General features: G+C 47.2%; 1 protein-coding gene across 2 annotated transcripts in view; it reads left to right on the forward strand.

The window, feature by feature from the left end:
* Positions 1-13,293, forward strand: part of MYO5B (myosin VB) — a 288,648-nt gene that overhangs the window by 167,434 nt on the left and 107,921 nt on the right. For both annotated transcript variants that reach the window (XM_080920007.1, XM_080920008.1), the window contains exons 6-9: positions 1,059-1,202; positions 1,941-2,022; positions 6,455-6,562; positions 10,040-10,149. In XM_080920007.1, coding sequence (XP_080776133.1) covers positions 1,059-1,202; positions 1,941-2,022; positions 6,455-6,562; positions 10,040-10,149 — 444 coding nt within the window. The remainder of the gene's footprint in view (positions 1-1,058; positions 1,203-1,940; positions 2,023-6,454; positions 6,563-10,039; positions 10,150-13,293) is intronic.

Raw genomic sequence — 13,293 nt, forward strand, 5'->3', positions numbered from 1 at the left:
AAGAACTTAGACGGTTGGATAGACTCGGCCGGCCTGGACTAGAGGGTGGGTTTGGATCTTTCTCTCATCCTCTTGGCACTTCATATCTTCTAGACCACAAAAAAGTTGCCATGGGATTTTCCAAGTGTTTTCAGTACCTTGAAAAATGTGAATAAATGAGAGGTTAAAATAAGAAAAATACATTATTGGTGTGTTAGTTTTGTGAAACAGAACTGTCATATGAGATCAGTTATTTAATGGCCAAAAAGAGTATTATGGGCTGGAGTGATGGCACACAACTTTAATTCCAGAATTCAGGAGGATGCTGTGAGTTGGAGGCCAGACTGGCCTACGTAGAAAATTCCAGGCTGGTTGAGGCTATGTAGGAACTTTGTCTCAAAAATAAAAATGTTTGTACTTTTGAAACCGTGGCCTTGTTGTATAGAAAATCACCCCTAGTATAGGTGACTTCCTGACCCTAGGGGGTGGTCAAGTCATTTGATGGCCTTTCCAGAAAGTGCCGTTCACCAGTGGGGGCTGATGGTGGGACATTTGGCTGCTTGAATGTGTAAGGGATGGAAGTAGATTATGCACAGCAGGTGGTGTTCTCTCAGAACTGTGGGCACTGATTTGGTGGCTCCAGAACATCAGAGCCAAGATCTCTAGGCCTTTGCTCATGGGCCCAGGGTGAATGATTTCATTGTCATGTGTGTTCTAGACAGAAAGGGGGACTAGGAGGAGGGGAATGGCAGGTTAGAATATCCCTTACCTGACAATCTCCTTTAAGTAGCCTTCTGCTCAACAATTGACTCTTTAAGTGTGGCCGACAATGGTAAAGGGTCTGAAAATCAGAGTTTGCTTTGGTTTAGTTTTAAGTAAACCAAGCAGAGCTTCTCGCCTTGCCCTTTGTCCTCACAACAGCCAAGGTGTGTGTGGAAGGAAAGCGGGGATCCCGTGCTACCACAGGACTACAGTCAAGAAGCCCATGGGCCACTGGGACGGGTGGGAGGTGCCTGTGCACTTTACTGACTGAGCCCTTGTCCTCATAATATACACATTTATATTATCTATTAATCCAGGCCATTGGGAATGCCAAGACCACTCGAAATGACAATAGCAGCCGATTTGGGAAGTACATTGAGATTGGCTTCGATAAAAAGTACCACATCATTGGGGCCAACATGAGGACTTACTTGCTGGAGAAGTCCAGGGTGGTCTTTCAGGTGAGTGGCAGGACACGGTCATTTGTATTTCATCCCCATTACTGATCGTCCATACCCCCAGTTCACAGAGAAGCCCGTCTCTTAACCTGGGATCAAGGTTCTTGTTCTTTCTTCTTTCAGAGTTAATATTGGTGTGGACTAAACCACAGGTCTCCATACATCTTTTACACAGTATTGCTTTGCCTGTTGTATGTTAAACCAGAACTGGATCCAGGGTTGAAGAAAGGGCTCAGCTATAGGGTCTTACCATTAGAGAATGCTATAGGCAGCCTGGATCTCAGCTTTCAGGGAACCTGCCTGCTTGCTTGTTATATGTCTGGCTAGATGTGTCTGACTGCCTAGCCCAACACAGTGGGCAAGCTTAGCTTTACTTACTTGCAAGTCCCAGAGGAGAAAAGGAACCTCCAACAGGGAACAAGGAAAAACATCAGACAAGCAGCAAGGCTCATAGTGTTTGCTGACTGACCCACCATTTGTGGCATGGCATTGGTGTTTAATGTAGAAAGGAAAGGAAATGTCTGCCTCCATAAAAGCTAAAAGGTAAAAGTCCTCGCAGGAAAAGAAAAGACCCTGTCATAGCAAATGGAAAATGTGTCAGTTGAAACTGCAAGTGGCCGGAGCATGGAGGGAAAACCTGAGGAAGGTGACTCCTGCCACCTGGATGGAACACCTGGACCGGAATGGCCAAGGAGATGATCCTGGGAACCACTGTCTAAAACTGATCCTTTTCCTCCCCAGGCAGATGATGAGAGGAACTACCACATCTTCTACCAGCTCTGTGCTGCTGCCAGCCTTCCTGAATTTAAGGAGCTCGCACTAAGTAAGTCATCCAGGTACACGGGGTCCCCTGCAAGGACAATTAGCAGCTCTGCCTAGAGCCTTCGGTTGTGGATTCTTGTCTCAGCTATGTCCTTACTGTGTGCCTGTACCTTAGTCCCATCAGAATCTTACTGCAGGTTATCAATGCAAAGATAACTGTAATTCCCAGGCTACCTGCAAGGATTTGCTTCCTTCCTGATAACTACTTATGGTATTTGTTTATATATCACTTGGTTTAAGCCACATTGGTGCAATATTGTATGATCCAGCCGTGGGTTCTGCCATAGCTTATCCTGTCAATTACAGTAGTCACTGAAAAGTAGTAGGTTGTGGGGAGTGGGATGTTGTGGGGAGTGGGATGTTGTGGGGAGTGGGAGGTTGAGGGGAGTGGGAGGTTGTGGGGAGTGTGGGATCTTGTGGGGAGTGGGATGTTGTGGAATGTAGTAAGTTGTGGGAAGTTCATTCTCAGGCAAAGTCTCCCCTAAGACAAGTCATAGTCCACTTGGAACCCAGAAAGGACGTGCTGGGTGGCACCCACTGGTCTGTCCTGTTGCTCGGTTGCTGGCAAGTCTGATCCTTCCAAGGACAAGGAATACATGCTACCAGCTGGTCAGAGCAGGTTCTCAGTGGCCCTTGTTTGAGCACTGGCCTGAAGTGGGGCCTTTAGGGTTGGATGCCAGCTCCTAGTTACACGTGGCCAGATGAGTAGCCGTGATATGGACAACTGTCATTTTCCTCTTGTCTTCCCAAAGCAGTGGGGGGGGGGGGTGAGAGGGAGGCGAGTTTTTCATGGTCAACATGCAGAAGTTGTTTTATGGAGAACCAAATACTGACAAGATCTATCTGGCTGGTCACTCTGTCCTGAATGGAACATTAATAGGGAAGTTGTCTAACTTTTTCACTTACACGAGTTGTATTGAGGTTTAGAATGTCTTTTCCTTAGTTCCTGTTTGTGCAAGGTGCAGACTCTCTGAGTTTCTGCCAGAATCCTTGAAAATTGCCCAATTCAATCAATCTCTTACGTCTAGGAGAGCATGATGGAGTGAAATGAAGAGCCTATGATAAGCTCTTATGGGGCTCCGCGTGGCCTGTGGGTGGATTGGCTATGAACCCTGAAGCTTAGTTTTTGGTTTCCTTGATAACCCTAATAAATACCTGGGAAAGTCAAATAAATGAAGGACTAGCCTGAAGCTCCTGAGTCTACAGTAATCTTTCTCTTGCTCGTAACCTAAAGCACATTATACAGAATCTCTGCAAGTCTGATGCTCTGGCTTAACTGTATATTTGCTGAAAAGCAGAGAGCATGGGTGTGGGTATGTGTCTTATAACCAGTATCTTCCTCCATCCCCTTGTTTATGTTTAAAGTGATCACAGGAAATTAACAAACTAAGTCCTGTGAGATCTTTGTTCTGGAGTAAGTGCTGGTTCAGTTTCCATCCCTTACCATTCACTCTCATGGGTGTGTTAAAAAGATTTTATTTATGTCTATGAGTACACTGTAGCTGTCTTCAAACACACCAGAAGGGGGCATCAAATCCTATCACAGATGTTTGTGAGCCACCATGTGGTTGCTGGGAATTGAACTCTGGAAGAGCAGCAGCCAGTGCTCTTAACCGCTGAGCCATCTCTCTAGCCCAGTTAATACTTTTATAGGAGTCACACAGCCTTGCACAAGTCAGAGTACAAGCCTCCCTGGGTGAGGTCTAAGCTCTGTGCCGTTGACCTTGATGTTTGGTGCTCCAATCATAGAATAACGGCCTCTCTGATCTGTCAACTGCTGGTGAGCCAGTTAATAGGCATTGTGAAGTATACTTACACTTGGAAATTCTTAGAGTGTGGAGGAGAGAGGGATCACGGCTGCATGATGAGAGAAGGTATTGTGGGAAGAAAGGGGAGTGCAGGCTTCATGGACCCCACTAGAGGAGAACTGAGCAGCAGCTACCAGGCAGATAGGGAAGGACTAACTGTATGCTGCTTGCCTGTCTCTTACTAACAGGGTCTGTCCTCGTGATAACTGGTGACTGGGGAGAGAGACGACCTTGTTGATGGCAGTCAGATGCTTTGGCAGGTGGTACCTGCAGTGCAGAGCCTAAGAGTCTAGAAATGCAGAGCAGGAAAGGTGGGGGTATTCTGTAAGACTCAGAACAGTGGGCAGTAGGGCCCTAGCCGTTGACAGTGAAGGACTTTTTGAAGATGCTGCAACTGCCTTCCCTTCTGATGTGGGAGCCAGATGTCCCCTTTAGTCTCCAGTGACTCTTCTGTCTCGGCTGACAGTAATGAATTTGTTTTGCTTTTGCTTTTTAAATCTCAGTCATGAGATGCTAAAGATCAATTATCTCTTCAGTGGAATGTTCAAGTAGTGGGCTCCCAATCCTGGTCATCCTTGGTAAGCCTGTGCAACCCCTTAGCATGCTGGAGTCCTCGGTTACTATATGGGAGCACATGTAGTAAGCCCTTGTAGGTGGCATGGATTTATTAGCCTTTGTGGTCTATTCTTGCTCAGCACGTGGAGTAATTAGCTATGAAATCACTAAATATGTTCTGAGCATAAGTCCTAAAATTTACCTCTGTTGAACCTCTGAATGGGTAAATTTTTTTTCCAGTTCAAGAATCTCGACCTCCATTGATCTAAGTGTTAAGTTAATCCTTTAAGAAACCTGTCTTAGCATGCAGTGGGTGGTCTATGCATTTCCCCTCTGTTCCTGTTCAAGTGTTGGTTCAGCCTATTATAATTGTGGCTGAACTGTCAACGTGAACTTCATTGCTGACCTCTAATACTTTCTAGCTAGACCTGGCTGTGTTTAGGTCAGACCCACAGAAATTTCCAGAATTGTTGGCTGAATTTACTGTGGCCTGGGACATTAATGTTATATCAGAGCACCAGGACGTGGTTAGAGATGGGGAAGGAGAGATGCAGAGAGGCTGTTGACAACATGACCAAGGGAAGGGCTGAGGCACGACTGTGAGTGTACTGGCATGTGTAGAACACAAAGACAAAAAAGGAACAAGCCTCTGGATCTGGAGTAGTAGGGGTCATGTCACAAAAGGCTTAGGACACTACACATGGATACTCCTGGCCTTGAGGGCAGTGAGTCTGTTTGAAGGGCTTTGAGCAGGAAAGGGATGTGGCTGAACTTACCAGCATTTGCAGGCTGGGTTTGGGAGAATGTAAGCCCAAATACAAAGAAGGGTTTAGAATCTTTTGCAACATTCCCCTAGACAACATTTGCTGAAGGTCAGACTCTCAGCAATGGTAGTCAGCAGGGAGAAAGGAAAATGGACCTCTGATGTTCTTGGGAGATAAATCAAAGGGTGTGATGTTGAAAGGCTTGGAGTTCCTGTGGAGTGTGGTTTCCTGATAAGTATTCAGTCCTCGTGTCTAGGTCTCAGGAAAAGAATTCACTGGGGAGGTTTCAGAGAACAAGGAGGAGAAGCAGGGCATGTCCAGTCTTGGCATCCCATCCAAACCAAGCTCTGTGCACTAAGAGTGTGCAGTGCCACTAACTGGCTGTCCTCACATTTTGTATGTCCCAAAGATATTTTAATCATTGTGTGTGTGTGCATGTGTGTGCACTTGTGCTTGTGAGTGTATGTGTGTGTGCGCATGCACACGTGAGTATCAGTGCCCACAGAGTCCAGAGACTTCTGGTTCTCAGGAGTTGAAGTTACATGAGGTTTTGAGCCTCCTGGCATAGGCAGATACTTAGTATCAAACTTGTATCCCCTGCAAGAGCAGTACATGCTCTTCTGAGCCAGCTCCTCAGCACCCCAGCCCCACCAGTCCATTTTATTACAGTCAGTCAGTGCTGGATATTTGCCCTGTGATAAGCTTGTCTCTCACTTGTAAAACACTGGGCTGACTCCCCCTTCTCATGTGCAGTCAAGCCTGTCAGAAGCAATGAGAGAGAGGGAACCCCAGAGGTGAGAGAAGAACACGTAAGGATATCAGGCCTTCCTTGTCCTTACATCCAAATAGCTCCTGTGTGTGAGGACTTGCAAAATAGACAAAACCAAGTCACTGACACCCTCTGCTGCCCCTCATTAGTCAAGTGTGTCTGCTAGACAACTATCTCCTAACGCCAGTTCTGAGATTCTAGGGTGTAAGCCTAAGTATACATTTTCATTGATGTTAGGTCCTGAATTGAGCGATGGTGGACTGGACTTCCGTGACCTGGTTAGCCGACCATGCTCACCACACCTGCTCAACTCTGCCAGTCTCACACTCACAACCTCACACTTTGAGTATAATACAAGTTTCTTTTGATTCAGTTTTCTCTCTTGTTTCCCTCTGTGGACAAAGAGTATGCTGAAGGATTATCAGGCCACAGGGAATTTGGTGTGAGCTAGCATGAGCTAGGGTGGACATCCTCCTCAGTGGAGATATGTGGGTGAAGCTCTCTGATGTCTCCCGCCTTTCTTCCTGCCTCCTACAGCATGTGCAGAGGACTTTTTCTACACAGCCCATGGAGGAAACACGACCATCGAGGGTGTCGATGACGGAGAAGACTTTGAGAAGACTAGACAAGCCCTCACACTCCTTGGTAAGGAACTTCTGAATGAGAGTCACCCATACAGGGGTCCCGTGGAGTGGGGACGGGGAGAGCAAGATGAGGACTCACTGGCTTACCTGTTAAGTCATCTGAGCCTTGATGAATGTCCCCTTACACCCTCATCTCTCTAGTCCACAGGCTTAAAGTTCAGAATTTGGAACTTACTTAGAAATAAACTTTTGAGCTCGGTACTACAAAGTATCCTATCACTTGCTTAGCTGCAGAAACACATGGAGAAAAGCCCGTTAAAGTCATGTCTTCATGTGCTGTGGTCTGAGTTCAGAGGCAGTGTGTACCCCCATAAAGACCTCTCACTGAGCTAGCCCAACTGTGCACTAGCCGCAGGATCTGAGCTGAAGCCAACACCATAGTCCAGATCCCTGTGGCACATGTAATGCTGGTGTGCTAGCCACTGGTGTTATAATCCTCAAAGCAGGGAGTTCTCTCTGACCTTCGGTAGCAGAGGGGCTCAGTAGATCTGGGGAGAATTGTCCCTATCCCCTGCCTGTTTTAGGGGAGAAGCACCCCCAGGTTTGTGAGATGAAAGGTAAATCTTTCTTGATTGGGAAGTTGAAACAGACAATCCTGGGACCTATAGCCAGGGAAAGGGACGTGTAAGATAGTCTGAAACTTCGAAAGTGACTCAGATGGCCACTACATCTTCCCCACTCCTTCTGTGACAGGGATGAAGCATCTGGCTTCTCTGTCAGGTTGCTGAGAACAGCATCTGCTCAGTTCTGTGCTATAAGCCAAGTTATGTCAGTGTCTAAATTAAACGTGAACAAACTGGATATACCCTCGCCTTTATAAGGGAGGAGATAAAGGGCATGTGGCTGTGGTCACTGGTCTTTGTAGCTGAGGCTTGAGTAGAATTTGTCTTTTGCACCTGTGAATTATCGGGAGCAGAAAACACTCCAGTTGTTCCAGCATGAGAACATTATAACCAGAGCAGCAGTGAGTGATTACTGTGGAAAGGGCTCAAGTGGACTGAGGGCAGAGATCACAGAGCCAATGGAAGCATCACTATGACAGTGCAAGGGGCCAAGCATCCCAGGGACTGTTGGGTTGAGGAGCCAGATTTGTAGGTGAACTTCAGACCTGTCCAGGAGGAGGGGGGAGTGTGCCCAAGGGTAAGGACCAGCACCCTGTGCTTGCCCTGAGTGTGGTGGGTCCATAGGCCTAATGCATGCTTAGCAAGGAAGTTGTTGGGATCCCAGATGAATAGTGATGCGTAGGAGAGACCAGAACCAGGATGGGGCCCACCTTTCTACTGCCTTTGCATCACTGAGGGGACTTCTGCTCAGAACCCCAATGCCCTGCCAGTCGCACAGAGCCGTTCACTGAGGGAGGGAGGCCATAGAGACGATTTTGATGTCTGCATGTCTCGCTTCCCCTAACATCCCACACCCTATTGCTCTCTACAGTTAGAGATTTAGGAAGGTGGCTGATGGTGAGCAGGGTTTGGTGAGCAGGGTTTGGTAGGCAGGGTTTGGTGAGCAGGGTTTGGTGAGCAGGGTTTGGTAGGCAGGGTTTGGTAGGCAAGGTTTGGTGAGCAGGGTTTGGTGAGCAGGGTGTGTTCTGCCTAGCCTGCCAACAGAAGATGCACCCTCCAAGGGGCTGGTGCCCATACTGGGAGGCTGTGAGCAATGAACAGGAGCTGGTAGGAGGGGGCAGATACCTCCCAGGCTCTGAGATAAATAATTTAGTTCTCAAAGTAGATCACATTTATGAAATCCCTTTAGTAAGACTTTCCTCACTACTCTTAATAAATGTCCTCTTAATTCCCAAGGTTGTCAGCACATCATCTTAAAATACAAGATAGTAAAGAGTTTGTTCAGGCCTCGGGACATATGTGGGTTCTGTTGCTTCTGCTCATCCCTGGTGCGGCAGCCTGCCGGTAGCTTCAGATGAACAAGTGAGCATGAGCTGGTATGGGTTTATGCTGACGCCCTGTGCGCTGTGGTGTCGGCCCTTTTGTTCCTTAGGTTTAACTGGTGATTTAAAAAATGTTTAATTTCTTGAGAATTTCGTAAATCACTTCTGTATTTACACTACCTTTCCTCCCGTCCCCCACGAGCCCATCCTGTGCCCTCCCCCAACACTCATTTTCAAATTTGTGGTCTCTTATTTGTCTTTGTTATATATGTATGAACTCAGACCATCCAAGGTTGCTGTTGAGACTAACCACTTGGGATTAGGTAACCTATCGGGGAGTTTCTCTCTAAAGAAACTGATTTCCCCTCTTTTAGCAGCTATGGTTACCTGTAGCCAGTCACAGCCCCATTCACACTGCCATGCCAGCTACTGTGGTCACCGTGCAGGTCTCGAGCAGACACGTGCACGTGCGCGCGCGCACACACACACACAGCTTCTTTGGCTGCTGCAGTGTTACTGTTTTCTCTTCCTGGTTTTCCTCAGCCTTGGGTTTAGGGATCTGACTGTTGCATTGGGTCGCTGCTTGTCGCGGGGTACTTGGTTTCTGCTTCCATGGCACAGCATGACTTGTTCAGAGGGCCCATGATGATAACAAAGGACTTACTGAGGTCATGCCTGGGATGTCCATTTGTGGGTTACCTGGGGAAATTTTAAATCCTAGTAAGTCCAGTCTTTGCCTTCCTTTCATATGCAGGTAGGCTGGCTGTTGTGGCTTAAGTAAAGAATAAATAGATGTGGGTGAGGAGGAATCTGGGGGGAACCGCCTTCTCTTTGATAGAAGGCAACGTTACTATCTTTCCTCATACCATTCTGTCAGCTTTGCTAATGAGTTTGAAATCTTTTGAAACATACAAAGAACTAATGCCTTCAAACTAAATCTGAATTTTCAGAGAGATGCTTTGGGAACCGGATGCAGGCAGATAACACAGTTGACGATCAAGTTTGTGGCCACAGTGTTTCTGTGCTGAGTGCATTTCTGTCAGTTTTGGGGTGTACATAGGAGATGAACAGCTACCCTTAGCTGGCACAGACCATCAGCCAGCTGGCTGCCCAGTCCCTAGAACAGTAATCCCAGGGGTGTGGTGGAAGGTCCTTTTTTCCCCCTGTTGGCCCTGGGTTTGTGCCACAGATGTCTGCCGGATATTAGGTTTGGGAAAAAAAAACAACTACAGATAAATGGCCATCCTTATTAAATTCATAAAAACATCCATAAAGTCTCTGGTTGAGATGAAGTCCAAAATGAGTCACTCCTACCGCCGCCCCTCTGTGCCCTTAGAGAAGCTAAAATGACAATGTGCCCCATCTGGTGTGATCCAGACAATCAGTGAAGATATTTCCCTTTCAACCCAGGGCCCCCTTTGCCACTGAGATGCTGCTTTGAGTGGTAATAACTTGGCCTGGCTGGCTGTAGGAATCATTAACCCCAACCCAGGGAGGAAAATCAAACAAATTCTAAAGCCCTTGAGAAGGGTAAGAAGACCTTTCTATCATAGCACAGATGCCAAGTGTCATTTATGTGTTTTCCCCCTTCAGGAGTACGGGAGTCCCATCAGATGAGCATCTTTAAGATAATTGCTTCTATCTTGCATCTCGGAAGTGTGGAGATTCAGTCTGAGCGGGATGGAGAATCCTGCAGCATACCGGTAAGTGGCACCGGAGATAAAATGTGCACAGTGAACTCAGATTCTGCCTGATACCATGGGCATTCCCCTCTGCGCTTATAGAGCACCCCTGGGTTATTTATTCTGAGCAATAATGGCTTCTGTTTTCTCACTGATGATTTTTTTTTTTTTTTAAAGAACCAATTCATTTCAAATCGGCTGCCTTCAAGTTTCTATCGCTGGGGTAAGGGATTTAGTAACCAGTCAGTAAATCTGTCTGATGGGTTTATTTTCCAAGCACTCTGAGGAACATAGAATTCTATCTACGACATGTCATCAATCTATTGGGTACCATGTGGGCTCCAGGCTAAAGTCTTTGCAGCAAGCAAGTGGAGGGTTGGGCACCATAGTTGGTAACTGCTTCTAAGGAGCCTGTATTCTAGCTGAGCAGCCAGGATGGGACTGGCTGACCTTTTCCCTGTAGAAGGCTAAATATTTAGTGAGGCATCTCAGTCAAGGTCCTACCAGCTCTGACACGTAGGTCCTTAAAGGCTCATAAAGGTCCTTTCCCCTGAACCTAGTGTTGCAGTTGACATGTGGTAGACAGGAGGTGGCTGTGTGGAACAGAGGATGCTGGAGAGAGCTCATGCTGTAGGTTAGACAGCAGTTCTGTCTGTCTGCCTCTCTGAAACTCAGTGCTACTGGCCAGGGCTAAACCTTCACTCTGGCCTTGATGAATAAGTACATCTGCCATGGCTTCACTTGTGTGCCTGTCTGTGACCAGCCTTGAAGGAAGTACTGAAGGCAGCTGTATTCTGCAAGGGACAGGGAAGATTAGGAGGACATTCATTGATAAATTCCTGACTTAGGCTGGGGTCGTGCAAAAGCGAAGACCAATATTTCCTTAATCTCTAGCCACATACCTTCCCTATTCTTGCCAGTGGTTTGAGAGTCACACTCCTGGTCATGGAGCTTTTATTTGGTTGGTAAGTTGGTTTTGGTTTTTTTTTTTTTTTTTTTTTTTTTGGTTTTGCTTTGTTTTGTTTTGTTTTGTTTTCTTTTTTGGGTGTGTGCATTGCTGGAGATCAAGGTTTAGGCTCCACAGAGCACTAAGCCTCTTTGTCACGGATTCTTACAGCTCTCTAAGCCTCCCTTGCTCCCAAGTCTTAGCACTTGATTTTGCATTCCTTGTGTGATTCTCTCTCTCTCTCTCTCTCTCTCTCTCTCTCTCTCTCTCTCTCTCTCTCTCTCTCTCTCCCCTCCCCCTCTTCTTCTCCCCTCTTCTTCCAAACTGCAGGGTGGTAAGTCTGTGTTCTTAGTCACCTTTGCAGGGTCACATGTGCAGGTCCCAGCAGACACTCTAGAATGGGTATCGGGGTGATTCACTGAGGCTGTCTAGGCTTCAGTGGTAATAAAACTGAAGCCAGTGTGGATGAGACAGAGCTCAGGCGGTACCCGTGAGGAAGCAAAGCCCTGAGCATCAGTGCTAGAGGACCATGACCACTTCTGTAGAAAGTCTAGCCTTGGGCTCATAGGTACGGTGTCTCTGATATTATGACTAGTTCTTCACTCCTGGGCATTTACATGGAGGGAAGGAATCACTGTTATCATTGCCTGTTCCCACCTCCACCACTAAACTATAGGGCCACATCTGTTGTGTTCTGCTCGATAGACTACGGTACCATGTATTTGTGAGGTCTGCACAAAGATGGGACCATCAGGACACACTGGAAGAAAAATGGACAGAGGATACAGGTGACAGCTGAGATGGCCTGAAATGGGAGGGTTGTTAGCATGGGTTGAAGGTCTAGGCCGTGGGAGTCATAACAGCATCAGGGTTGCCAGGCTCAAATCCTGACTCCACCATTTCTTGAGGATGTAACTTTAGAGATGCTCCCTCACCTCCCTACGTCCCTTTCCCCCTCTGCACCCTGAGTGGAGGGAGAACAGGGCCCTGCACGAAGGCCTTCACTCAGAGCTGATGGTGAGAACTTCGAAACTAGTACTATTCTGGTTGTTGGAGCCAGAATGGACCTTAAGAACATGCCTCTTCCTATGCAGAGGAATACCCAATAAAGCCCAAGAAAACCTAAATAGAGCCCAGAGAGAGGAACCTCTTAAATGGCAGGATGATAATATCCCTGCCAGGACAGGTGCAGGCAGGGTTCTATCCCATACCACTTTCTCTTACTCAACTGAATTTTTTTCTTTTTAACCAAAAGACCTGGGCCACCCTTCCCCATCCCCCCCCACACACACTTGCTAGTGACCCAGTGGTCCTGGACACAGTGCTCAGCCCAAGTGTGAGCTCAAGAAGTCCGCTGCTGAGATTCACTTTCAGGCAGAGCCTCCCTGTGCTCCTCTGGTCCACAGGTGGGTTTGCTGTCTACTTACAGCCATGTTCCTCCTGCTCTGGACTTCTTACTTTTAATTAAGGCTTGGGAATGTGTTCCATGATTGCCAGGGTTACCTCAGAGATGAAACACTGCCCAATTAGTTGGACACCAGAGGCCATTTTCCCCCTTGAATTTGGCAATGCAGGCCCATAAAACTAAGCTGCTGTCTATAATGCTGACTCTTTTAATCGGCTTATCATCATCTAATTATGCTTAAATGTAATTGCATGACGTTCAATCAGTTTCTGTTAGTGCCTTTAATCAACAGTCAGAAGTGGGTGGGAACACAGTCCCACTGTGGTGTCTAGAAACCTGCTCCCTAATGGCTCTTGAAGAGCTAGCTCCCTGACTGTGGTTCTGTCTCTGCCACACCCCAACAAGAGAGAGGAGGGCTGAGGAGCAGGAAGTGGAGGGGTAAGGAGGGGAGAAGAGGGCACACCTGAGAGCAGGCCCACGTTGTTTGCTGCAAGCAAAGCACTGAAATGTCAGATGATCCGTCTGTAGTGTGTGCCTAGCAATTAAGAAATCCCTAAAAATAGGTCAGATGAGCAAATTAGACACTTGCCACCTATGAACTTGTTGACTGCCAAGCAGACTCCAAACTCTATCCTGAACTGTAACGTTATGTTGGAGCAGGCACAGGTAGGGTGACTACAGATGGAACCTGTGGCCAGAAGTAGTCACGACACCGTTATCTGCTTAGTGAGTGGGGAGGACAAGTCTCTCCACTCAAGAGGCCTGTTGTCAGGGAACATTCCTCAGCCTGAGTAAACCAGGAGAGAAAAGAATG

The sequence above is a fragment of the Micromys minutus genome, assembly GCF_963924665.1.
Source record: "Micromys minutus genome assembly, chromosome: 8".
Taxonomy (NCBI): Eukaryota; Metazoa; Chordata; class Mammalia; order Rodentia; family Muridae; genus Micromys; species Micromys minutus.